Source organism: Aspergillus piperis (assembly GCF_003184755.1).
Source record: "Aspergillus piperis CBS 112811 unplaced genomic scaffold BO85scaffold_30, whole genome shotgun sequence".
Lineage (NCBI taxonomy): Eukaryota > Fungi > Ascomycota > Eurotiomycetes > Eurotiales > Aspergillaceae > Aspergillus > Aspergillus piperis.
The window spans coordinates 201,986-226,139 of record NW_020291620.1 but is presented as its reverse complement, the minus strand read 5'-3'; the positions used below and the strand labels follow the sequence as shown (position 1 = coordinate 226,139).

Genomic DNA, 24,154 nt, shown 5'->3' with positions numbered 1-24,154 from the left:
TTTTGAGACGAGATAGACAAACTCAACTCAAGTGTAGGGATGAGTAGGCGAACAAGCAAGTCGACGAAACAGATATAGGTGTAGAACGATTGTCTAGAGGATCAAACCAGCAGGGAAACGCCCCTTCTTATACAAGAGATCGAATGTGTCTCTCGAACTTTCTCTCTCAATACGACCTGGCCATGCTTTTATGCGTCCGTGTCACACCGCATTCCCGCCATGCAGGTTTGTTAATGGCAAATCTTGGTGGTTCGAACTGCAGGTCCCAATGCATAGAGCACCTAGAAAGATTTGTACGTATAAAGTAATACTTTGTATGTGCATGTGAAAGAGATCGTTTAATAAACTCATTCTAGATTTAGAGGAAATATGATCCACCAGGTAGATCGGATTGGGTTTGATATCTGGCCATAAGTGTAAATAGAACGTTCGGCTTCAGCTGCTTTCAAAGCGGGATGGTGAAAAGGAGAAGAAAAAACAAAAGTAAATAAGCAACATAACAATGAGACTATGGTGGTTTTCAAAACTTGGTTTCAGTGTCATACAAATCAGGTTTACAATATGCACTCCTTGGGTCAGAGATTAATGCGAAGGGGTCGGAGTGTCGAGATCCTGACCCTCCTTTGAGATTTCCTGACCCTGGGTGTCTAAGGGCTTTTAAGAGTGTAAGAGATTGCTTCTTAACCTCAGAGGAGTAGGTCATCTTGAAGAGGGTCGGGATTCTGACACACTGACCCCTTCACACTAATTCCTGACCACTTCTTCATTGTACTTTCCTCGGAAATATACATAGCGAATATCAGCAGCTGAGGAGTGGGCAATGCGCTCTTAATCTCTTATTTGTCGTCAATGCTTATAGGTTTTACAAATATAGACCTCGAACCTCTGCACTAAAACCCTATCTTCAAGCCAATGAAGATCAATTCAGCTCTCGATAACTATTCACAGAGAACAATGCATTATGTTGAGGCGCGCTATATAAAGCAAGCAAGCAGAACAGCAAAACAGCAAAAGAAAGTAAAAGAATACGGTAAAAATATATTTTATTGACTATCTAGAGTATAAAGTAAGATAAATAAAACAAGATACTTGTTATGGCAGTCTAAATACTAACTATATAACCAAGCTTGGAGTATTTTACTAAGCTAATTTGAGCGGACCGCATTATTATAATGGGGCGGACCCTTTATTATGGGTTAAGCTTATCCCATCTTCAAATCCATTTTATTTTTTCACCCTCACTTCTTTTCTCTTCTTTCCACTCAAATCCGATTTCCCAATTTCATTTCAAACTTCGCTTTGCTTGCATAATTCCTTCCATCGACTGTAAGATATCTCCCACTTCACCTTGGATAAGCCCTTGCCAAGAAAGCCATCTCATCTCCTGGTCTTAAGTGCCGAGATGATTTTGGATAGATCTCTCACTCTGTCCCACCAGCATCCTTCAGAATAGTCTGCAAGATGTCAACTTTTACGGCCTGGCAGGCTGATCTGTTCCTTTTGGTAAGACTTCTTACCCAGCGATTATATGCATGTTTTGACGATATTCCAGGAGCATTGGCAGAAAGATTTGCCGCTATCCGTTGAAGCCCAACGCGAGGAAATATTCGCTAAATACGTGGCACTCGGAGTCTGCGGCCGCGAGGTAAATCTGATTTCAGCCTCCCATTCTTCCAACCAGAAAACTAACCTATCAAGTTAGCCGTATCGAAACCAGCAGCGAAGACTAGAGAAGAGGTCTGTTCGAGGCCTTCCAGTACCTAGTCAAGAGCTACTGGCTCGTATCCGCCTACCTGCTGAGCGTGACTTGAACGAAGATCCATGTTGGCTCCGCACCTGCTACGACCCTTCTACAGAAGGCTCGTGGGCCCGGATTCAAGATTACATCGATACCAAGGTCGGCGGTCCAGTTACAGTTTTCAACGACTCATCTTTGTATAACTTTGGTCCCAACTGGGAGAAGATCTTTCTTCGTGTTCCACAGCTATTGGATAATACTTGTTTGTTTGAAGAATATGAAGAGAATGTTCAGGAGGCCCTAGAAGAGGGAATTGAATCCGACGAGACGGATCCCCATCGTGCCGAGGAAAGCGGCTATGACCCAGAGGAGGATGGCAACCCTTGGATTTGCTTTTATTCGGAGTACCTCTTCCGTTTAGCGGCGGGACACATCTACATCGTTGATGAAAAAACGTTGGCCTCCGAAGGCGCTGACGCAGGGACTGTCCTCATCATCTGGTACGACGAGTGTGGACGAGCAATCCGTTACTATCGTGAAAAAGCGATGCACGCAGCCGAAATTGCGAATCTCGACCCTTGTTATCTCAAGGAACGTGCGTGCTGGAATAATGCGGAAATTGGCGAATCCTATAAGTGGGGTGCACCCTTAGGGCCTCCCTATAGACTGGAATGAACCGCGAAGAACCCTCTGAGTGGGAGATTGCATCTCAATGGGCTCACCTGAAATACAACGATTTTAGCTTCAATTTGTACAACCAATACATACCGTCTATAGCTGGACATCAACCGCCCATCTATAACCTCATGTGTGAAAGAAAAGAAAAGAAAAGAAAAGCAGAAATCAAGAATTGTATCACGTTGTGGATGCTTAACTGATTCTCGTGAGCTACCGAGCCGGATACGTGAAGTCTACAGCAACATAGTTACTGATAGGACATTCTACTTTACCCTGTTTATAGAATGACAATGAAGGACCTCAAGTACCAAAGAGGAGTGAGTAATCGTGGTATTCGAATTGAATATAAAGAGATAAACACTCGCGAAATATTTCACACTACTTATGCCGTAAAGTCTGTCTGCAACAGCCATGCAGTGTATTAAAGAGAACAAAAGAATATTTCAGAGTCAGTACCGGCCATCGGATTAGACAATATACTATCGCTTCCCACGGGTCTTTGATGCCCTGTGCCCTCCGGTAACTGAGTCCGTCAGGTCTTCTCCGACGGCAGCGATTTGTTAGGGTTCCAAAAGTGGAAATTGAAAGAAATGACCTCCGGCTGCTCTGCCGGATTCCATTTCCCTCAATCGAACAATGCCTAAAGACATTCTCTGGCTGACCAGCATTGACTCCCTACATGATTTTATTGTAAAGGATACATTACCTATACATGTTGGCAAAATGGCTGGTGAGCAAGAGAATAAATGGTTCACAGAGCAGCTTCCCCTTTACATCCGAACACTGACAGGCCGACGCCGCGATAATGTCTATGGGAGTGTTCTTATTTATGAAATTGCTTTCCAAGTAATCGGTGACTACGCAACATCTCAATTTCATCAAGGTATACACGAACAACACCGGCCCTAAATACAATCTTTCCAGAGTGTCCACCAGCCGGCCGACGGTTCGCCAATGGGAAAGATTCCCGCTACTGGGAGCAGCCGAGGGAAACGCACCGGAAGGGAAAAGCCTCCACTGCGGAGCTAACAGGGCTGCTAAAGACCCTGTGGTTCCAATTGTGCTTTTTCAACCTTTTCCCCGACCATATCAGAGCACTTTCTCATCACCACATTGGCATCCAGTCAGACTTGGGCTCATGGGGGTAGCCGTATGCTCAAATTAGTTCCTCATCCCTCGTCTGACCTCTACATTATATCCTGGTTGTGGGCACCTTGGGCTTAAAATTCTTTCTGTGTGTTTCTCCTTAGCCGGCAACCCCCCGCTCATCCTGCATTGCAAATAGAGGGGTGATATCACGCACATACGGTTAGGCCCCTTATAGCCGAACGGCCTGCGGTAGCTCGATACCTTTTCTATCGTCGAAACGGCGATAAAATGAGGTCTTCCGCCGATTTAGACATAGAAAAGACGGACGGAAACCGTGAAAGCAACAACATTCCAGCCTTGCCTGTTTCTCATTGTACAGATTCTCCCCAGTTTGGAGAAAAGGTCCTGGATGGTACAACCGACACTCGTGAGTATCGTGAATCTCATGATGAAAGTCCAGCCATCAACGTGACGGAGGAACAGTCTCATACAGGGGTCCAACACGATTGCAGCCTACCGCAGGCAGAGACAACGCTTGAAGATGGCCTCCAGAGACCCTCGTCTGGAGCGTCTGGCTCAGACAGCTCCGCACACAGCGCCCCGATGACTCGAGTCACAACGGATGCAGATGGAAACACTTATCCTGAAGGCGGTTTGGAGGCCTGGCTAGTTGTCTTTGGTAGTTTCATGGGTCTCTTTGGCTCCCTTGGCTTGGTGAACACCATTGGAACTTTCCAGGCCTACATTGAGGATCACCAGCTGAAAGAATACAGCTCTGGAACCACGGGCTGGATTTTTGGCATGTACGCCTTTTTGACCTTCTTCTGCGGTGTACAGATAGGTCCAGTCTTCGATGCCAAGGGTCCTCGATTCTTGGTCTTTTCGGGTGCCGTACTGGTCATCATCATGATGGTAGCTCTGGGTTTCTGCACCCAGTATTGGCATTTCATGCTGGTCATCGGTGTCGCTGGAGGTATTGGAGCCTCGCTCATCTTCACCCCCGCAATAGCCGCGATCGGCCATTTCTTCAACGAGAAACGTGGCGTTGCAACTGGCATTGCTGCCACAGGTGGCTCCGTAGGAGGTGTTGTCTTCCCTCTTACCTTGGAGGCCCTGTTCCCCAAAATAGGTTTTGCATGGGCAACCCGGGTGGTTGCGCTTCTTTGCCTTATCTCAGTGGCCATTGCGTGTTTGTTGATCAAGTCTCGATTGCCCAAAAAGCCCGCTGTAAAGGAAAATATGCTGCCCGATTTTCGTATTTTCCGGGAACCAAAATTTGCTCTTACCACCGCTGGCGTCTTCTTCATCGAATGGGGCCTCTTCATTCCGATCAGTTACATCTCTTCCTATGCCTTGGCTCATGGCGTTTCCTCCAAATTTTCGTACCAGATATTGGCGATCCTCAATGCGGGTTCATTCTTCGGTAGAGGGATCCCTGGGTTTGTGGCTGATTATTTGGGACGGTTCAATACGCTCATCGCCACGGTTGCGTTATGCCTCGTCTGCAACGCGTGTCTCTGGCTTCCGGCCGGCAACAGTGTACCTGTCATGGTGGTGTACTGCGTTATTTTTGGTTTTGCAAGCGGCAGCAACATCAGTCTGACCCCTGTTTGCATTTCTCAGCTGTGTAAGATCGAGAATTACGGCAGGTACTATGCTACCGCGTACACGATTGTGAGTTTCGGGTAGGTTATCATGTACCTGTCAGGGTTCCACAAGTATGAGCTAACCACCTTCTACAGCACGCTTACGGGCATTCCAATCGCAGGAGAGATCCTGTCCCGGTGCAGTGGCCAGTATTGGGGCTTGATTACCTTCACGACTTGCTGCTACGCTCTTGGCCTCATCTGCGTCACGTTGGTCAAGGTAATTCACGTTGGCTGGCGTCACCCACTAGCGATATACTGAGGGAATAACATCCGAATCGGGCATCCATGACTATCTATGCGACAAAATGAGCAATTTACCTGCCGCTACTGACGGGAAAAAACAAACAACAAAAGCTTACCCACTATTGTCTAATAGACTCACGAACCTAACGATCCCCATGACATTTAAAGACATGGAATCTAGAGCGGTCCAAACATGGTACCGTCAAAACTCTTAGCTTAAGCCCTGGCCTGTGGCTATCTGCCGCACATCAATGTCTAATCCTTACAAAATCACTCAATGGACCCATCAGATCGAGTAGCACATTACCTTCAAGCCCAGAAAATAAACCGACTAGAACAACCACCAAGACCAATCGTGAGGTGACCATAGACCCTAATTCTCTGGTGCGGCGTCACCATGATAGCGACATCATCGTCTAGAACCCCCATGACATCTATCAAGCATCATGCCGTTAACTTTCACATGACTATATAAGCCCTCTTCAATCTCCCCTTTAGCTGCGACGCTTCAAGCCAGGTCAATTGCAGCCTCTCCCTTTCAAAGTCCCCTCTCCATCTCTCTTTTCCTTCTTCTATACTTAAACCCATACATCAAAGAAAGCAATCCATCATGTACCTCCGCACCTCCCTCCTCGCCCTGGCCCTCGCGTCCGCCGCCCTCTCCGCCCCCGTCGACACCGTCGACAATGGCAACGCCCCAGCCAGCGTGCCCGCTCCCACCGCAGCCCCTGGCCAACCCGGGGATGTCAGCGCCGCCAGCATCCCCGGCTTCCCTGGCATCACAGCCACCGTGACCATCACCATCTCGCTGCCCTGCGCCGGTGTCACCGCAACCATCGGCCCCGCCGACAAGGGCCTCGAGGCTCGCGCCACAGACGCAGTTCCTAGCTCTAGTGCCTCTGCCTCTGTGATCAAGCCTACCAGCAGCAGCATCAGAGCCCTGTCTACCTGCGTGGCCTCGCCTTCTTCCACTGGCGCTGTAGTGTTTGGCTGTGCTGACGACGACGACGATGATGATGATGATGACGATGACGACGACGATGATGATACTGACAATGGGAATGGGAATAGGAATGGCCCCTCATTCATCCGGAAGCCCATTCAAACCACTATTTCCACTAAGACATCCGTGACTTCAGTCCCTACTGCTACCTCAACAACCTCACAGAAGACGACTGACTCCGCGGACCCATCTGCAACTGCTACTGCTACTGCTACTTCTACTCCCGCCATTCTACTCCCAGCACCAACTGAGACCTCTTTAAAGGGAAGCGATAGCACTACCACCACTACAGAAGCTACATCCAAGACTAAGACAGACACCGATCCATCATCTACATTTCTCACTCTGCCTTCCCCTTCGTCTTCCTCTTCGGCAGCAGACAAGACCACCACCAGCAGCACCACAGAGAACCCATCCCAAGACCCATCAACTACAGCTACTGCTACAGCTACAGCTAGTGACTCCACATCCGCCTCTGAAACCGAAACCAAAACCAAGCAAGCCACCACAAAGTCTTCTCAAGACCCAAGCATCACGTCTACATCCACTTCTACATCCACAACCGAGACCAAGTCCACACCCACAACCACAACCAAGAAATCCAAGATCAAGCGCGGATTCGCAGCAAACGCTACGGGTATTATTGAGGTTCCGCCGTTGAAGCCGAAGCCTACTGGTGGTCGTTAAGAGCGGTATACGAAAATGGGTATTTGAATTAATTAGTTAAAGGGAGATGGGGACGACGGAAGAGGGGTGAAGTATTTGCTAAGTTGGTAGTTTAGGTAACATCTTTTGAAAGTTTGGAGAGAGCAGGGATAAAATCAAAAATTGTTTGTCGGTTGCTTGGTATCATATCTCTCGTTCTTTCCTATGTTTAGCTAGTTAGATTCAAATGTCTTAGTTTTGGTTCGACTTGATTCATTCGTTCGTTCGTTCTTTTGAGGGAGGCATAATGGGTATAGAAGGTAGGTCAGGTGCGTAGGCAGTTGTTCTTAGATTGTTCCGTGGTGGGTAGATAGTAAGAGTCTCACACATACACACACACACACACACACACACTCTCTCTCTCTCTCTCTCTCTCTCTCTCTCTGTGTGTGTGTGTGTGTGTGTGTGTGTGCTCTGATTGGTGGTTGAGGACAAAGAACTAAAAAGTGCACTGTATTAACTCCACAGAAATTGATTCAGATTGCGCCTGGTTCTACCTACTTAGCTACCTAGCTACCTTCATTGCTTTTGCTCTAATCGATACCACGAGAAAATATGACTTCCTTGATCCAACGTCCCTACTACAAGGGAAGAGTGTCGGCATACGCCGACAGTGTGAAAATGAAAATGTAGAAGAAAAGGAAAAGTTATGGCTGATTCAGGTCTTCCTGATCCCCAACCAAGGGGCTCATCTGCTAGTGTGAAAAGATTAAATACAATACAAATAGGAAGGAGAAGATGACTCGGGTCGCAAAAAGCATGCGTTAGAAGGGGGAACGAGTTTAGATGAGAAGAGAAAAAAGAGCTGCCGGGCAAATAACTGGAACATATGCAAGAGAATTTCCGCAAGCAAAAGCAGAAGGATGCTGGCTCCCTTGACCATTGCTTGACTCGCCCGTATTTGTCTTCATTCCATGCCGCAGGTTTATATGGAGAAACCCCGCCTGTGGTTCCTTGCGCCAAACACCTTACACCAGAGGTTTACTGGCATAAACAGTAACAACCGAAATCAAAACACACTATAGTATAGGCAGATGAGAAAGGGAAGAAGAGAGAGGCAAAATGAGAAATGCCATGGCTCGGCTGTCGACAATGTTACCAGCGACAAACGTATGCAAAAGCGGGAAAATCGACCGAGAAGCTGGGGAAACGAAGCGAAAGCGGAAGGCGTATGCGGTGGGACATAAGATGTAAGTTTTCCCCAAGGGAAACTGAGAGGAATAAAACGAGATGGGGTGCCAAGAATAGGTCACCAGGCCAAAGAACATTTCTTACAGGCGCAGCATAAAGAGATAGGGTATAAGGTTTGCATCGAAGCCATTCGGAAAGATGAAAGGAAAACAAGCGAAAGGATATCTTGAGAGCATCTCACGAGCTGTTGGACCGCAGCAGTGCCTGAAAGAACCCGTTAGTATGACAAAGGTCCTTTTCGCAACGGTGCAGGTGCAAGACTCACCCTTTCGACGGCAAGCTCATCCGCTCGGTCATTTGGGCTTGCGAGGCCACCACCACGATTAATGGTACTGGTTGCGGTCACGGATCGAGGTTCCAAACCCGGGCGCTGTTGGCTCTTGCCATCAGGCCCACTGTGATGGACCGGGTGCATTTCACCACTACTTGAGATGCGCGACTCCTTGCTCTTCTCCAAAAGGGAACCACCTAACGTAGCACATTTGAGGATGGTCTGCATCATCTGGTTCTGCTTCAGAGGTTTCGACAGGTACTCATCCATCTGGGCCTGGATACACTTCTCTCGATCACCCAACATGGCGTGTGCAGTTAGCGCGATGATCGGTGTCCGGCTGAGACCACTTTCCCTCTCATACTCCCGGATCTTGCCAGTGGCTTCGAAGCCACCCATGACTGGCATCTGGACATCCATCAGAATAACATCGTAGCGCCGTTGCTTTACGGCTTCTACAGCCTCGAGACCGTTGCTGACGACAGAAACGTTGTGGTTGTGTTTCTCGAGTATCTTCACAGCCAACTTCTGATTGACGTCGTTGTCCTCCGCCAGAAGGATGTCGAACGACCGGGAGTGGTCTGTAGTGATGGGTGTAGACCGTCCCTCAAGAGCAGGCAGCATACCATTACCGAGATCAATCGGCTGACAGGGCGTGGTCATATAGGAGCTGATACCGAGGTCGAGGGCAGACTTCAAACTGACGCAGACCAGCGGGCATACCAAGACAATAGGAACGTACTTGAAGTCATCGAACGTCCGCAGCAGCCGAGCAGTGGCCACCGAGTCCACGATTATCACATCATAGGCATGACCGGATTCTTTGCCGGACGGGTCCTGGATCTCAGGCGGCGGAACATGATCCTCGTTCCGCACCACTAAGGGTTCCAGGTCGATCTGTTTGAGCATCTTCATCACATTCTCGGCCTGGCCACCATTCTCGCCCTTGTCGATGAAAAGGACACGGTGGTTCTTGTACGGCATCAGCTGCGAGGCGATGACGCTCAAAGACTGGTCCGCCAGTTTGACCACGCAGGTGAAGTGGAAGGTACTGCCATGGCCATATTCCGAAGTGACCCAAACATCACCACCCATCAGGTTCACTAGGCGCTTGGAGATGGACAGACCAAGACCGGTTCCACCAAACCTCCTGGTAGTCGATCCGTCGGCCTGCTGGAAGGTGTCGAAGATGAGGTCTAGCTTGTCCTCCTCAATACCGATACCTGTGTCGGAGACGGAGAATTCGAACGCATACTCATCTGCCGCGCACTGCTCTCGATCCGATTTGCAGATGGTGAGCTTGACCTCGCCGTGCTCGGTGAACTTGATGGCGTTGCCGACAAGATTGAGGATGATCTGCCGCAGACGGAAGGGATCACCGATGACATAGTCAGGAACGGTGTTGTCCACCTGGTACGTCAAACTCAGGAACTTCTCGTTGGCCTTGACGGCTAACGTTTTCAGGGCGTTGAAGACGGTTCCCCTCACGGTGAACGGGATGCTCTCGATCACCATACGGTTCGCTTCGATCTTGGAGATATCGAGTATGTCATCAATAATGGTAAGCAAGCTGTTTGCCAGGTTGTGCACGACATTCAACATCTCTCGAGTATACGGCTTGAGATCATCAGTGTCCAAGGTCAACTGCGTCATCCCAATGATACCGTTCATGGGCGTCCGAATCTCGTGACTCATGTTCGCAAGGAACTCGGATTTGGTGCGGTTGGCCAATTCTGCAGCTTCCCTGGCGGCCGTGTTACGTTGAATACTGTCTCGGAGGTTGGAAACCATCTTGTTGATCTTCCGCTTCAACTCATCCATTTCGCCGGATGCGTTGACCGTGATGAGCTTGGTGAAATCGCCGTCCGTGGCGGCATCCGTAATCTCACCGAAGGCGCGCACCTGCGACGTCAGGTTTTCAGCCATGGTATTGACGTCTTCTGTAATCTCCTTCCATGTTCCAGCGATTCCTTCGACGTTAGCTTGACCACCCATCTTGCCATCCACGCCGACATCGCGGGCCACCTTCTTCAGTTCAGTTGCGAATTTGGCCAGTCGGTCAACCATGTGGTTGATGGTGACCTTCAACGTGAGTATTTCTCCTTGTGCATGGACCTCAATCTTCTTGCTCAGGTCACCCTTTGCAATGGCTTGCGTAACGTCTGATATACTCCGCACTTGGGAGGTCAGATTCTGGGCCATGGTGTTCACGTTGTCGGTTAGATCCTTCCATTTGCCTTCCACATTATCAACCTTGGCTTGACCGCCCAGTGTACCATCCGTGCCGACTTCACGTGCGACCTTGCTGACTTCGAAGGCGAAGGTATTCAGCCGGTCCACCATGCCGTTGATCGTGCTCTTCAAATCCAGGATTTCACCTTGGACATTCGCCGTCACCTTCTTTGTCAAATCACCCTTGGCGACGGCGGTGGTCACGTCGGCGATCTCCCTGACCTGGGTGGTCAGGTTGTTGGCCATACGGTTGACATTTTCGGTTAGATCCTTCCATGTGCCCTCCACATCGTTGACGGTGGCTTGACCACCCAGGACACCATCCGTACCGACCTCCTTGGCGATCTTGGTGACTTCTTGTGCGAACTGCCGTAGTTGGTCAACCATGGAATTGATGATATTCTTCAATTCTGCGATCTCCCCCTTGCAGTTCGCCTGAACCTTCTGCGTCAAGTCACCCTTCGCCACAGCCTTGGTAACCGTGGCGATATCTCGCACTTGTGTCGTAAGATTATTCGCCATGGCGTTGACATTCACCGTGAGTTCGTTCCACATGCCTTGTACCCCTTCGATTTGGGCCTGTCCACCAAGCACACCTTCCGTACCGACGTCACGCGCGACGCGGGTGACCTCCGTTGCAAATGTTCTTAGCTGGTCCACCATGGTATTGATCGTCTGTTGCAGTTCCAAAATTTCACCCTGGGCCCGGCTTTCGATCTTCTGGCTCAGGTCACCGTGGGCGACCGCTGTCGTGACCGCAGCGATTTCACGGACCTGATCGGTGAGATTCTTGGCCATTATGTTGACGTTCTCCGTCAACTCTTTCCAGATACCATGCACCCCAGTGATCTGAGCCTGACCACCGAGTATGCCCTCTGTTCCGACCTCTCGTGCGACTCGCGACACCTCGCTACCGAAGACTTGTAGTTGATCCATCATGGTGTTGATTGTACGCTTGAAAGTGGCAATTTCGGGGTCCATCTCCAACGGGTGAATCTGCACCTTCATGGACAGGTCACCATTTGCGACCTGGGTAATGATGCCGCCGATTTCCCGGAGAGCCTTTTGGAACGCTTCGTTGGCCTGCTGGTGCTTGCGTAGCTCCCGCTCCAGCAAGACCACATCTTCGTTTTCGACCTTGGTCAAAGCCCGTCGTGTTTGCTCCTCCTGTTGTTGTAATTCGTCACGGACCTGAGCAATGATATCCTTCTGAAAACTTATTTCCTCCGCTTGTTTCTGGACATGATTCCGTAGGTAGCTGATATCCTCCTCGCGTACCAAACGTGTCCTTGAGTTCAGTTCCTCATCTTCATCACTCTCCTCATCATCGATGTCTTCCTCCACTTCGTGGTCTTCCGGTTCGATGGCCGATCGCCTGGATCCATGGGGTGGTTGTTGTGTTTTTTGATGCTGTGAGAGGCAAGAGTCAGAACCGTCACGGGACGAAACACGAGAGAGACCAAAGGACCAGAGGAAATCAGCGTCCTCCTCGCCGGGAGTGAGAGAGGACTGGGAGGATTTGGGGGTTGACTGGTGGTGACTGACATTTTGGAATTCCAGATGACGGACTCGTCGGACCAAAGCTTCCAACTCCTGTTCAAAAGCCGCCTTTGCCGAACTTGATTCCCCCGGGAGTTTTGCGAGTTTTGTGTCGTAGCCATTGGCGGGAGGGTGGGAGAATTCGAAGTCGAAGGGAGGAGCGCTGGAGGAAGGAGTTTCTTTCGCAAGACCTCTCAGGATGGCAGCAGCGGCCGCGAGCGTTTCGTCCGCGCCAGCCATTGTGCCCTAGGACGTCTCAGTAAACAACGGACATAAGTACATATGCAGGTCGTGAAGAAATTTCTGTTCGATCCCCGATGCGTCTAAAAATTGCCACACCGCATGTGAGAAATATTCAAGGCGATAGAGAGGTGATGATAAAAAATGGTGGCAAAAAATGGAAGATAAAAAAATTCAGAAAGCGCGTAGGATGAAGGACATGAGATGGAGATGGAGATGGGAGGGGAGATAGGAGGAAGGGCGAAAGTCTATCGAGAGGTGCCGGGAGTCGACTCCGAAGATAATAAGATTTGGAGACACCTCAAAAGAGGGGAGAGATGTAAGAAAAGGGAAAACGGTAAACCTCCAGGAAAAATCCAAGAAAAAAGATTTTTGGGAAAGATCCAAAAGGTAAAACAAAATTATCGAGAAACGGAGGTCAAAAAAGGGCGAAGAAGGGGAATGAGGGGAAAGCAATCAATGGAGAATTAATGGGAATGGGAAAAAGGAAGAGGAAAAATGTGGATGTTGGACAATGATTGGACGGGTAGTAAAAGGAAAGAAAGAAAAGGGAAATGAAAAAAAGAGAGAGGTTCGGAGGAGTCGAACGCTGAGGGGGGAGGAGAGAAGAAAGAGGAGGGAAAAGGACCGCAGGGGAGGAAGGGAAAGGCGATGAAAATCGAAATGGATGGATGGGGATGGGGGGGGAGAGGAGAGAGGGAGGAAGGGAAAACGGAAGTAAAGTGGGAAAGCACAAGAATGGTATTCGAACGGGCAGGCTGTGAATTAGCTTACCTGACGGGAAGCCGTGTTACTGACACACGAATGATCGGGCGACACTGCTAGGACGACATGGGGTGTCTTGTGGAGAGGGCGAGAGGTCGAAGAGGTTCAAGATCGGTGGGTTTGTGGTGTGGACAAGGGGGGGGGAAGAAGAAGTGTGGTTGTTGGTGGTGGTCGGGAAAGGCCTTGGGAACAGGACCAAGAAACCAGACGGACGGATAAGATTCAAGCGGGCAGGACAGTTGCAGACAAAGAAGGAAGAGTGCGTGAGCAGCTGAAAGGTCGGGCGGGGAGGAGGGAGAGGGAGAGAGAGTGTGTGAGAGAAGGGGAGATAGAATGGGCACACGAAAGAGCACCGAAAGGGGGCAAAGTTCGGTTTGGACTGGAGCGGAGTGAGGGATTCGATCAGTCAGCGAGAAGGCGAAGGGAGAGCGTGAAAGTGGAAAAGAGGAAGAGCGAAAGTGTGAGGAAAGGGAAAATGAAGAAGCAAGCAGGATTTGGTTGTTTGTGTCGATGCTGCTTCTTTCCTCTGCTGCTGAGGAAGAAGGGGGGGTGAGGGTGAGGGTGAGAGAGAGAGAGAAAGGTGGGAAAAGAGGCGAAAAGCCAGGAAAGTCTAAACTGCAGCAAATAATAATAATAATAACAGCGAGGATAAATAAGAAAAATAATAATAATAATAATAATAATGGGTGTTAAGGATAAGGGAGGATAATTATGTTCGCATGAAGCAGAAAGCGAACTTTCAGTGGACGGGAAGAGATGTGGGCGAGAAATGGAAGAGAGCAAGCAAGCAGTAGTAGCAGCAGCAGCAGCAGCAGCAGTAACGAGATGGGGGGAGGAGAGGGGTTGGACCGATTTGATGGGATGGGATGAAATGGATGGATGGATGGATGGAGAATAAGGACTAGGAATGAATGGATGGCCGGATGGGTTTGGTCTGGTTTGGTTTGGTTTGGTTTGGCTTCGCTTTGGTTTGGGTCTGGTTTTGTTGGTTAAAATCAAGAGTCGGGTTGTGGCCTTCTGGCTGGCTGCTGGTCGCTACTTGCGAAGCTGGTAGCTGCTACTTACACTTTAAGGTACACTAGTTGAACCTCTGCCATCGGTGGCTCTGTCTTCCCTTTTTCCTTACCTTTTCCTTGGGCCTTTTTCCCCTATTTTACTTTTTATTCTATTTTAAATCTTTGGGCCATTTAGTAGTTCTTTATTTCCCACTGTCGCTAATTCTTGTCTTCCCCCTCCAGGAATTAATTCTCAGTTCAAGATCTTCTGTCACTTCCACTAGAATTTGGTAGTAGTACATATCGTTCGCATTTATTCAATACAATTAGACAGAAAGAACTATTTAACTCTGAAATATAATAAAATATCAATCAACAAAAGAGCTAAGTAAAATCAAATAAAATAACCCACACAACAGAAGAAACACCGCCCTAAGGCGGCGATTTCCAAGGAGAAGCCGATGGCGAATCGCTCAGTCGGGAAAGAATCTACTTTTACTACTTGAGTGACTGGCCTGCCAAAGCTGGCAGCAAACCCAACCCAGTAGATAGATGCCTGAGGAACTTTTTTATCTTTTAATTTTTTTATTTTTTTCCAAAAACATCATTATTAGTGAACAGGACCGGAACTTTGCCTGCTTGGGTAAATTACATGATTTCAAACCAACTACTAAACTCATAGACACCATACTAGATACTGACTGGTCAGGCAGGCACCAGGGACCACTAGATGGGTAGAGTTTAGCGGCCTTCAGCGAGGCGTGTCTGGGTCCCCTCCGAAACCGTCCCCCGATGCCGTCTAATCCGCCACGTCCTCTTGGATGTGTGGTGTTTATTTCCCCGCAGAATTCCTACTACTGTATGTTTACAGCAAGTAAGTTAGGAAAAGAAAAGAAAAATAATAAGAATCTATCTGGTCGGTGATCGATGATCGGCTCTATCTATCTATCTATTTATCTATCTGTCACAGAATTCCAGATTCTTGCTTACTTTTTTCTTTTTTTTTTTTCTCCTTCTCTTTACTTATTTCCTTCGCCTGCAATTTTCGCCTGTATGTGCGACCTTGGGTCTCATCTCTCTCCCTTCTCACTACAGAAGCACTAGCAGGTACGCAGCGAGATATGATAGGACCCTTGGGATCCGGTCTCGAAATTCAACAGGCGCCTATTCAAGGTGGATATTGACCACAACTTTTCTTTGCTTTTTTTGAACCTATCGAACTGCCACTATCACCAGGAAAGGAAATCACTAAAGCCACTACCATGTCTCAAGAGAATAATTATAGCAAGTGGTCCCTTGGGTGTCTCACCTCAATATCCTGTATGCCCTGGGTGTGTGTGCGCCTTTGAAACGTGGGTGCGTGGGCATAAGAAACCTCCGGGAAAGAACCCGTCGACACCGTGTCCTACCTCCACAAATTCCACAACCCTCTGCAGGCTTGGTGCCCTGTAACGCACGGGCATCCCTGCTTTTGGCTCGAAGAAGTCAGGCAGGTACGGATGTACTTTTGCTGCGTTTTGCTCTTCATCAAAGGTCCAAAGTCACTTTATACCTTTTGGAGCAATCAACGCTAGTCGATAGTTCTTTTGGGAGTGGAAAGATTAAAAGAGATTTAGCTCCGCCAGAATCAGCAAAGCCACACTCACTCACACGCCCTGCTAAAATTCATCGAAAAGACAGCCCGAATACGCCAATTTTACGGTCAGTCCGCCATGCGCGCGTGTTGATGGTTGACCTTTTCGCTATGCTCCATACCCAGCGTGTCATGATTGGAACGCAGCTGATCGGCTCCAAGACTAGTTGCGATCGATTTTCCGTGGCTCCAGCAAGTTAGCTGGCTTGAGTCGGCCCCGGTTAAGATTACCTATCACACGCCCGACAATTTCATGGCTTGCTGGGTTTGGGAAGGGAAATGCCCGCGGGAGAGGCCATGACAGGATGACAGGGCGAGCAAAATTCCACAGCTCCCCCTGGTCTAAACACTACTGAACAAGGAGGTGCAGGAACAGGAAACAAACCTGCCGCTTTCCATACCACGGGAAGTGGTCCATCAATCTCGTTAACCGTTGATCGGGGATGATCAGGGAGTAGATCAACCAACCCAAGTCTATTCAGGAACGAGGAGGGCACACGGTATAGGCAAGTCAGTAGTGGTACTCCGTACTCCGTCCTACTGCCTAACCAGATAGTTGACCTTGCGTGAAGATCCTCTGTGGATTTGGGTTTTTAACTACCGAGCTGCTGCCTATTTGACTGCATGAATCAGCCCTCGCGTTCATCGGATAAGTTCAGTCTGGAAAATTCCCGGGTCGTCGGATACCTTACGGATCCCCTAAATGCTAGTATGCGAAGTAGCAAGGTCCCAAGACCAAGGTTCGTCGGTCAACTCTGAATTTTAGACTTCCCATCCGGGTTTGAGAACTGAGTCGGGCTCTCGCTCCGAACCGGAGGCGTCGGTCCTCAGCGTCATGGTGGGGGGGGAAGAATGGTGAAAGCGAAGCAAGAGAGGTGTAAAGTATGGGAGAATACACATGGTAGAGGGCAGTGCCAGCGAGTTTCCAGGAAGAATGGCCGAGAATGAGAGGGTGAGGTAATCTTCATACGGGGAATGTGTATCGACAAGATCCCCGAGGCGTCGACGGCGCCCAGTCCAGACCCAACGGTCGCGTGCGAGACCCATCTGCTCCACGGAATGACCAATCAGACCCAGACAAATTCGGAGGGCCTTCTTTAGCCCCACGAGCTAGGCCCGTCTGGGACTCTCATGCGAGGTTCAAGGTTGTTACTGTAAGGATCCCCGATACATACATACAGGTTATCTGTATGTATGCGTGTATCGTCTTTTCTACTCATTGAGGCGGTGCTGCTGTTCTTGTCCAGCGACATGCGAGATGTATCAGACTTTGATCCATCATGGGGTGCTAACAATTTCTTCCCCGGGTGACCGGGGTGGGTTGCGCCTTACCATGCATACATACATACATAGTACATCCCTAAGATTCTGGTCTACCTATTAGCAGTCTCTGGCCACGTCTGGACCATCAAAGTACCAAATATCTGAAGCTTGCTTTGAGAAATGACTTCATGGAAAAACCGACTGTTCGAGATCCGCTCAAAATCTGTCTAAAAAAGCAAGATTTCCCAGAAACGCGGGCCAGTCATGATCCGGTGACATCGATGTACTTGCTGAATGAGTACGTGGAATAGCCCTGGCCACCAATTACTGCAATTAAATGGGCGACTAACTCGCCTTAAGCCTTCGCCTAATTGTCGGATGAGGAGCTAAATTGGCCAAGGCTATCGGACTAAAAGGCGCGGTATCTAGCCCATCTGCCAACAACCACGACTGATGGCAATGAAGCTGCATGGTTTAGACAAACCTTCGTTCAGGTCACTTAGTTACGGAGTCCCCGGATTATGGTCGGAGCCGTTGCGCTTGGGGATTCACGGGAGACAAAAAAGGTCACTAGCGCTGATGCAATCTCCGTCAGCCAGCTAAATAGTCTCAAAACCTTGCTCTTGCTCGTGTTTCGTGGTGAGTTATAGTCGATGCGGAGTACACTCCTCCATATTGGGTAGTGTGGCTGCATGAGATAGCCTCTAGGACTTGCTACTATCTCGGATTGTGGCAGGCTGCAGCTCGTCGAACGGCAGAGGCAGAGGCATAGTCACTACACAACTACTACTGGACAGGGTGCACGTATGAAACCATCCACAATCATCGGCATGGCTGGGAGTAATCATTCAGGATAAATGCAGTGCTCGCCCTGATATTCAGCGTGAGTATGGCAGGAAATGAAGAAGTCGCTGGTGGTAGTAGTATATATTCTTCAGGTTTCGGCCTTTGATCGGTACTACTAGTAATACCACCAGCAGCATCACCATGTCCTCCCGTGCTATATTTACATTGCACATACTCAGCTGCATTTTCCTGTTTCTGTTACGCCCTTTTTTTTTTTCCTGAATATTTCCCCCTCCCCCCAATGCAAGTCGGGAGACAACCGAGTGTTACTAGCGACACCACCACCACCTCAGTAGTTGCAGTTGATCTGATCGCTTGATCTTCAAGCAAGATCATGCGAACATCTTCTGCTCAGCTGCAGAACCGGTCCTCGCGGGGGTGTGGCCAGGAATTAAGCAGCAAAGACCATGGGGTATTGCATTGGCACAAGAGAGACAGACTGGTGACCCCTCATTCTGTGATCGTCCAGGATACATACACATCTGCATGCATACAAACTGCGGAGGGATCGATCTGAAGAGTCATGACATGTCGATAATTAGTGTTTTAATTCTATACTCCAACTAAACTATCAGTAAGAGAAACGCAGCCAAACGGATGGCGGGGTAAAAACCACCGGCTGGTCACGGGACGACACAGCTGGTCTTTGACGTTCGCCGTAATCGACGAGGTGCCCGAAAGAGTCACAATTTCGGAAAGTGGGCAAGTATCTGATTGAAGTCCCCAATCGCACAGTCGGTCTTCTCAGCACCCTTTTACGCCCCTTAGATCCGTGCCTCGGGGTTCACGACTCGCAATCATGGCGACCGATATGACGAGCCCCATCCTGGACGCCCTGTCCGCGTCCGACGCCTCCATCCTCTCCAGCGAAGCCTTCCCCTCCACCCCCTCACTAAACGTCAAGGCCGCCCTCGACCGTCTAGCCTCCCGACAGATGGTCGAGTATGAGACCTTCGACAAAGAGGTTGCTGTATTGACCCCCGAAGGTGAAGAAATCGCCACGAATGGCAGTCACGAAGCCAAAGTGTTCCAAGCCGTGTTGGCTGCCATGGACGGATTGAAGATCGCCGAGTTGCCCGGAGTCGTTGGAAAGGACAACGCCAAGATCGGTCAGGGCAATGCTTTCAAGAAGGGCTGGATTAAGAAGGACAAGGATCTTCTGCGGGCGACGACCGACACCATCGTGGACGAGACCCGCGAGTTGTTGCTGACGGTCAAGAACACCCAGACTCTGAACGACCAGAAGGCCCTTACAGATCTGAAGCGGCGCAAGCTGGTCGCCCTGCAGAAGGTCATTTCCTTCAAGATCTCCAAGGGTCCCAAGTTCGCACGCGAATTCGTCAAGGAGGAGACCGACCTGACCGCGGAGATGCTCATGAACGGCTCCTGGAAGACGGCCCAGCTGAAGCCCTACAACTTCAAGGCCAAGGGTGCCCCCACGCCCGCTGGTGCTTTCCACCCCCTGAACAAGGTGCGCCAGGAATTCCGCAACATCTTCTTCGAAATGGGTTTCGAGGAGATGCCTACCAACCGTTTCGTCGAGACGGGCTTCTGGAACTTCGACGCCCTCTTCGTCCCTCAGCAACACCCCGCCCGTGACCTTCAAGATACCTTCTACATCGCCGACCCGGTCAAGGCCGACCCGCCCCGCGAGGACCCAGAGAACGACCCTCACCGTCCCAAGTCCATCCAGCCGGCCTCGAACGCCGCCCAGGAGAAGCCCCTCGACTACAAGCAGTACTGGGAGGACGTCCGCCAGGTGCACGAGAATGGCAAGTACGGATCCATTGGCTACCGCTACCCCTGGGATGCCGACGAGGCGCTGCGGCTGGTTCTCCGCACACACACCACCTCGGTTTCGACATATGTTCTGCACAAGCTGGCGGCCAACCCCCGTCCGGCGAGATATTTCAGTATCGACCGAGTGTTCCGTAACGAGGCGGTCGACGCCACCCACTTGGCCGAGTTCCACCAGATCGAGGGTGTCATTGCCGACTTTGGTCTCACCCTTGGTGGTCTGATTGGCTTCATGGAGGTCTTCTTCGCCAAGATGGGCATCCACCAGCTCCGCTTCAAGCCGGCCTACAACCCCTACACCGAGCCCAGTATGGAGATCTTCGGTTACCACGCTGGCCTTGGTAAGTGGGTGGAGATCGGAAACAGTGGTATGTTCCGTCCGGAGATGTTAGAACCCATGGGTATCCCAAAGGGCATGCAGGTCTACGGATGGGGATTGAGTCTGGAGAGACCTACCATGATCAAGTAAGTCAGAAACAAACACGATACAGAATGACATTTGATACTAACAATGTACCAGATACGGCGTTAGCAACATCCGAGAACTCCTGGGTCACAAGGTCGATCTCGGCTTCATCGAGTCCAACCCTGCCGTCAGACTTGAGAAGGACTAGATTTAGAAGGCAACGAAATGACTAGAGAAAAAATGGGCAGAACTTCTTACTTATTTTCATGCTGAAACCACCGCCATTGATATCATGACTCCCACATAGATCTACGTGATATAAACCACACAAAACAGGAACCCCGAAAAGAGGAAAAAAAAGAAAGCGAGAACTACGAAACGAAGGACCACGGTTACGAGTAGAAATGAAAAGCATTCAGTTTTTGAACCTTAAGTTTCCTTTTTTCTTCTTCTACTAACTACCTAAGGAGGTTAACTAAATAGATATGTCCCACCCGTATCTGTGCCCCGATGCAAGTCTCAGCAAAGTGGCTCTTCAGCAGGCGGTAAAGCGTAATATTCGGCGGTGGATGTGCGTGTTTTACTTGTCTACCTCCTGACTCATGGGATGTCCCCTGACCCACAGAAAAGAAGGACAGAAGAGGAATCCAGATGACGGTTCCCTTCTTCTGCTTTCTCTTCCGGGGGTTTATTGGGGGCGGAGTGAGGAAGCCTTGATGTGCCGATGATAAGATATGATATCTAGTGTGTGTGTGTGTGTGTGTGTGTGTGTGCTTGCTACAACAGTACTCCGTACCAGACGAGAAAAAAAGAAAAGGAAAGGGCAACCCCCAGAAGAGAGATGAAGGCTGCTTCCAACCGAGATGATAAAAAGGGAATTAAAAAAAAAATGAAAGCAGGATGGAAATTGAATTGTTGATGGAAAAGTTAAGAAAAGTTTTTTCATTTCATTGTGAAAAGGATTCCCTTTTTTGTTGTTGGAGATATAGTTAAATATCTTCATCCTATACCATCAATATCATTAGCCTTGCGCCCCCCTCTGCAAACTCCTACGTAGTAGAAGACATAGATAGATATGTAGGTAGATAATTAGATAGTTGGTAACGTACCATCATAAATAACCACCCACTTCCAAATTTCATCCCAACACCGCACGTCACTCTCTCAAACAAAGGAGGAAAGAAAAGAGCTTAGCGCTGACGGGCAGCGGTCCAGACGTTGCGGATGTAGCCGTCACGCTGGGCAAGGCGGTTCAGGGAGTCATCGCTCTCACCACGGGCACGGATGAAACCGCACAGAGCGTAGGTGTGGTTCTCACCGGTGTAGCGGCCGTTCTCGTCAACCTTGGCGATGGAGATCTGGACGGAGGCGTGGTCGTTGGCCTTGATGATGCGGTTGGTGGCGCTGCACTTGCGGGGGACGTAGCTGTAATTGCATTATTAGCATTTTTGCGTTTTCCTAGTCTTGTTTCCTTTGGCGATTGCGCAGTGTGTGTTGGTGGGTGATGGTGATGGTGATGGTCATGGAGATATGCGATGCGATCGGTGTTCAGTATTTCCTCCTCTTGTTTTCACCGTCTCCGTATATTTCGTTCAGGTCCGTCTCTTTTCCATATCGTAGATCCAATTCAATCCAGATCGGACTATGTCCTTTTCCTCTTCGTCGACCGACAAATAATGTCACCCCATCCATCGCACATATCCGCGATATGTGATCGCCCAATCCATATCATATCATCGTGTATATCGACCACCGAATCGCATCCATATCTCCATACCCATCTCACTCAACCACATCACAACTCGAAGCAATCAATTTGGAATGAATGGATACATACAGATCGACGATCTCTCCCTTCTCGTTCTCCATTTTGACGGTTGTTTGGGGGGGGTGGTTGAGGTTGACGACGGTGAGAGGTTTTGCGCTGGCGGGTTAAACTGGCGGCGGACGGTGCGTGTGAAATTCCACTTGAATCTTTCTGGCGAACGCGGGTTGTGGGTCATGTGATTGTTTGTCGAGGGCTGATGACTAAGGTTTTTTTGCCGGGTGGGTTTGGCTTGTCTGGATTGGTGGGCGGTGAGGGTGTGTGCCTGGTGTGGCGGTGTAAAGAACTTCATGATTGGAATGTGGCTGGTGAGATGGTGGGTGAGAGTTGTAGTATAAGGTAGAGTGATGATAAAGAGAGGATTATACACGAGAATTTAGTCAATTTGTAGGCTCCTACTCAGGATATCTGGTATATTGTTCTCATCTCGTTCTCACATAGTGAGCACCCTTAAGAGATTAACAAATTCGATAGTGGGTTTGATACATTAATATGACGGACATAAGTTATTGACGAGTTGTGATTACTGAGGTAGTAGTATAGTTCGGCATCTAGATGCTCTATATGATACTACACAACAAGCCGGCTACTGGCGATCTACCCATATTCAGCTACAAACGGCTCTCCTCAAATACATCCTTCTTCCACCGCACCACAACCTCTCGAGGAACCCCCTTGATGAACTTTAGCTGTACAACCCGCTCCGTATCCCCTTGTCGACCAGTACCCTCCAGCTCCGGTCCAGGATGATCCAACTTCATCACAGTCCGGCCATCAGACCCAATCTGCAGCGCCTTCGGACAAATACACTTGTCCGTCCACGGCGGCTGCCCCGAATGAATGAACTGCAACAATTCCTCTCGCTGCTTCTTCAACTCCTCAACAGACTCCATACCCGGTGTTCCCTGGTTCAGAAACTCCGCCATCAAATGAAGCAGCATGAACTGGGGCGGAAACAAGATAGCCTCGCCCTTCTGCGCCATACGAACCCATTCTGACGCAGGCAAGAACCTCGCCTCGGAAATCTCCACTCCGCCATCACTCGTCGGAACCTGAATCTCCTCTTTTTCACCCTCATGTGGGATCTCATCCAGAACGGGCTTCTCGATCTCCATCGGCAAGGGTAAGAAATACAGGTACATCTGGGTCGTATACCGTCTCGGAAGTCTGATGGGTGTGAGCCAGCGCGTAAATGGTATCAGTCCTTCCGTATCTGGTACTGCTGCGGGATGCTGCTCCTTTAACCATTGCACAAATGTCATCTTATTCTGATGAATCGCGCGACGACCGGCTTCGCGCTGCTCCTGTGGCACAGCGATCATCTTGCCTGAGTCACGGTCCTTGGCCAGGAGAATGCCGCTTTCCTCGAATAGTTCTCGGATGGCGGCATTTCGATACCAGGGTCCGTCATCGTGTCGGGAGATATCATGTACCGGTGGGCAAGGCCCGTCCTGGGTGGAGAGGTTCCCTCCCGGAAAGACATGTGCTGATGGGTATGACGTTGATGTCTTGACGCGGTGGAGAAGAAGGACCTCATTATGTGGAGAGATGATGATTACGCTGAAATATAATTAGCCTTGTGTCTACGAGATTCTGACGCTATATAAGAGGTGAAAGCAAGAGAGTGAGTATGGTAGGGATGTATGTCGGGAAAGACGACGAAGCTTGGCATATGACGAACCTGGAACTGGGCCGAGGCTCAGCGGGCGTAGACTTGGATTTTGGGGTCTTTCGAGACGCCATAGTCTGATCTGTTGATGTCTGCTGTGACTTGGAAACAGAAAAATTGCATCGTTGTATAGGATGACCGAAGGTTCTAAGTGGCATCCGGGGCTGCGTAGGTCTAAATGGTAGGTTTGAAACTAACAGCCGGCTACCTCGGGCAACTTGCAGCCGGGGTATGAGGGTTTCACAGGCTATCATCATAGTCCATCCAAAGGAGCGCAGACATTAGTGTCAGCCGATTCCTGTGGTAAGGAGATAGGTGAGGGATTGCAATGAGAGAGAAAGGTTATTGGAGCCCAGGGTACACAGAATCCACAGGCC

General features: G+C 49.5%; 11 protein-coding genes across 11 annotated transcripts; 6 read left to right on the top strand and 5 right to left on the bottom strand.

The window, feature by feature from the left end:
- The first annotated feature begins 1,454 nt into the window (after nucleotides 1-1,454).
- Nucleotides 1,455-2,492, top strand: BO85DRAFT_507196 (uncharacterized protein). Its single transcript, XM_025664391.1, has 3 exons — nucleotides 1,455-1,503; nucleotides 1,553-1,645; nucleotides 1,703-2,492. The coding sequence occupies exons 1-3, from the start codon at nucleotides 1,462-1,464 to the stop codon at nucleotides 2,411-2,413; spliced, it is 846 nt and encodes a 281-aa protein (XP_025510518.1). The 5' UTR covers nucleotides 1,455-1,461; the 3' UTR covers nucleotides 2,414-2,492.
- A 1,616-nt stretch (nucleotides 2,493-4,108) lies between these two features.
- BO85DRAFT_383764 (MCT family MFS transporter) lies at nucleotides 4,109-5,413 on the top strand (the record flags this gene model as incomplete). Its single annotated transcript, XM_025656527.1, has 2 exons — nucleotides 4,109-5,190; nucleotides 5,248-5,413. The coding sequence occupies 2 exons, from the start codon at nucleotides 4,109-4,111 to the stop codon at nucleotides 5,411-5,413; spliced, it is 1,248 nt and encodes a 415-aa protein (XP_025510517.1).
- Nucleotides 5,414-6,007: 594 nt separating this feature from the next.
- On the top strand, nucleotides 6,008-7,087 carry BO85DRAFT_524293 (uncharacterized protein; the record flags this gene model as incomplete). The annotated part of the gene is made up of 1 exon (XM_025665405.1): nucleotides 6,008-7,087. One exon carries the CDS (start codon nucleotides 6,008-6,010, stop codon nucleotides 7,085-7,087), a length of 1,080 nt encoding a protein of 359 aa, XP_025510516.1.
- Nucleotides 7,088-7,552: 465 nt separating this feature from the next.
- BO85DRAFT_507190 (uncharacterized protein) lies at nucleotides 7,553-8,014 on the bottom strand (the record flags this gene model as incomplete). Its single annotated transcript, XM_025664390.1, has 1 exon — nucleotides 7,553-8,014. A coding segment is annotated over one exon (390 nt), but the record flags the coding sequence as incomplete, so codon positions are not given.
- Nucleotides 8,015-8,179: 165 nt separating this feature from the next.
- BO85DRAFT_407704 (uncharacterized protein) lies at nucleotides 8,180-8,692 on the top strand (the record flags this gene model as incomplete). Its single annotated transcript, XM_025657372.1, has 2 exons — nucleotides 8,180-8,281; nucleotides 8,362-8,692. 2 exons carry the CDS (start codon nucleotides 8,180-8,182, stop codon nucleotides 8,464-8,466), a joined length of 207 nt encoding a protein of 68 aa, XP_025510514.1. The 3' UTR covers nucleotides 8,467-8,692.
- Nucleotides 8,434-12,680, bottom strand: tcsC (putative two-component osmosensing histidine kinase (Bos1)). The gene is made up of 2 exons (XM_025654514.1): nucleotides 8,562-12,680; nucleotides 8,434-8,500 (listed from the first exon to the last, which is right to left on the bottom strand). Exons 1-2 carry the CDS (start codon nucleotides 12,576-12,578, stop codon nucleotides 8,474-8,476), a joined length of 4,044 nt encoding a protein of 1,347 aa, XP_025510513.1. The 5' UTR covers nucleotides 12,579-12,680; the 3' UTR covers nucleotides 8,434-8,473.
- BO85DRAFT_472590 (uncharacterized protein) lies at nucleotides 12,493-14,241 on the top strand (the record flags this gene model as incomplete). The annotated part of the gene is made up of 7 exons (XM_025662567.1): nucleotides 12,493-12,709; nucleotides 12,795-12,915; nucleotides 13,212-13,319; nucleotides 13,428-13,468; nucleotides 13,564-13,652; nucleotides 14,038-14,133; nucleotides 14,169-14,241. Exons 1-7 carry the CDS (start codon nucleotides 12,656-12,658, stop codon nucleotides 14,239-14,241), a joined length of 582 nt encoding a protein of 193 aa, XP_025510512.1. The 5' UTR covers nucleotides 12,493-12,655.
- A 595-nt stretch (nucleotides 14,242-14,836) lies between these two features.
- BO85DRAFT_472589 (uncharacterized protein) lies at nucleotides 14,837-17,250 on the bottom strand (the record flags this gene model as incomplete). Its single annotated transcript, XM_025662566.1, has 8 exons — nucleotides 17,151-17,250; nucleotides 16,870-17,018; nucleotides 16,573-16,576; nucleotides 16,357-16,445; nucleotides 16,282-16,313; nucleotides 16,074-16,202; nucleotides 15,691-15,858; nucleotides 14,837-14,902 (listed from the first exon to the last, which is right to left on the bottom strand). The coding sequence occupies exons 1-8, from the start codon at nucleotides 17,222-17,224 to the stop codon at nucleotides 14,837-14,839; spliced, it is 711 nt and encodes a 236-aa protein (XP_025510511.1). The 5' UTR covers nucleotides 17,225-17,250.
- A 1,488-nt stretch (nucleotides 17,251-18,738) lies between these two features.
- BO85DRAFT_199439 (phenylalanine--tRNA ligase subunit alpha) lies at nucleotides 18,739-20,988 on the top strand. Its single transcript, XM_025654512.1, has 2 exons — nucleotides 18,739-20,342; nucleotides 20,398-20,988. Exons 1-2 carry the CDS (start codon nucleotides 18,880-18,882, stop codon nucleotides 20,489-20,491), a joined length of 1,557 nt encoding a protein of 518 aa, XP_025510510.1. The 5' UTR covers nucleotides 18,739-18,879; the 3' UTR covers nucleotides 20,492-20,988.
- Nucleotides 20,989-21,178: 190 nt separating this feature from the next.
- On the bottom strand, nucleotides 21,179-22,174 carry rps21 (40S ribosomal protein eS21). The gene is made up of 2 exons (XM_025657371.1): nucleotides 22,121-22,174; nucleotides 21,179-21,708 (listed from the first exon to the last, which is right to left on the bottom strand). Exons 1-2 carry the CDS (start codon nucleotides 22,150-22,152, stop codon nucleotides 21,474-21,476), a joined length of 267 nt encoding a protein of 88 aa, XP_025510509.1. The 5' UTR covers nucleotides 22,153-22,174; the 3' UTR covers nucleotides 21,179-21,473.
- Nucleotides 22,175-22,610: 436 nt separating this feature from the next.
- BO85DRAFT_453908 (NUDIX hydrolase) lies at nucleotides 22,611-24,150 on the bottom strand. Its single transcript, XM_025661158.1, has 2 exons — nucleotides 23,790-24,150; nucleotides 22,611-23,668 (listed from the first exon to the last, which is right to left on the bottom strand). Exons 1-2 carry the CDS (start codon nucleotides 23,849-23,851, stop codon nucleotides 22,720-22,722), a joined length of 1,011 nt encoding a protein of 336 aa, XP_025510508.1. The 5' UTR covers nucleotides 23,852-24,150; the 3' UTR covers nucleotides 22,611-22,719.
- Between the last annotated feature and the right edge of the window lie 4 nt (nucleotides 24,151-24,154).

What these genes read in the sequence shown, in the direction of transcription:
- tcsC (XM_025654514.1), bottom strand. Translation starts at nt 12,578, where the DNA reads ATGGCTGGCGCGGACGAAACGCTCGCGGCCGCTGCTGCCATCCTGAGA. An exon ending in ATGAGCTTGCCGTCGAAAGG is followed by an intron (nt 8,501 to 8,561) that starts GTGAGTCTTGCA and finishes GGGTTCTTTCAG; the next exon opens with GCACTGCTGCGGTCCAACAG.
- rps21 (XM_025657371.1), bottom strand. Translation starts at nt 22,152, where the DNA reads ATGGAGAACGAGAAGGGAGAGATCGTCGATCT. An exon ending in AAGGGAGAGATCGTCGATCT is followed by an intron (nt 21,709 to 22,120) that starts GTATGTATCCAT and finishes ATGCAATTACAG; the next exon opens with CTACGTCCCCCGCAAGTGCA.
- BO85DRAFT_453908 (XM_025661158.1), bottom strand. Translation starts at nt 23,851, where the DNA reads ATGGCGTCTCGAAAGACCCCAAAATCCAAGTCTACGCCCGCTGAGCCT. An exon ending in GAGCCTCGGCCCAGTTCCAG is followed by an intron (nt 23,669 to 23,789) that starts GTTCGTCATATG and finishes ATTATATTTCAG; the next exon opens with CGTAATCATCATCTCTCCAC.
- BO85DRAFT_199439 (XM_025654512.1), top strand. Translation starts at nt 18,880, where the DNA reads ATGGCGACCGATATGACGAGCCCCATCCTGGACGCCCTGTCCGCGTCC. An exon ending in GAGAGACCTACCATGATCAA is followed by an intron (nt 20,343 to 20,397) that starts GTAAGTCAGAAA and finishes ACAATGTACCAG; the next exon opens with ATACGGCGTTAGCAACATCC.
- BO85DRAFT_507196 (XM_025664391.1), top strand. Translation starts at nt 1,462, where the DNA reads ATGTCAACTTTTACGGCCTGGCAGGCTGATCTGTTCCTTTTG. An exon ending in AGGCTGATCTGTTCCTTTTG is followed by an intron (nt 1,504 to 1,552) that starts GTAAGACTTCTT and finishes ACGATATTCCAG; the next exon opens with GAGCATTGGCAGAAAGATTT. An exon ending in TCGGAGTCTGCGGCCGCGAG is followed by an intron (nt 1,646 to 1,702) that starts GTAAATCTGATT and finishes CTATCAAGTTAG; the next exon opens with CCGTATCGAAACCAGCAGCG.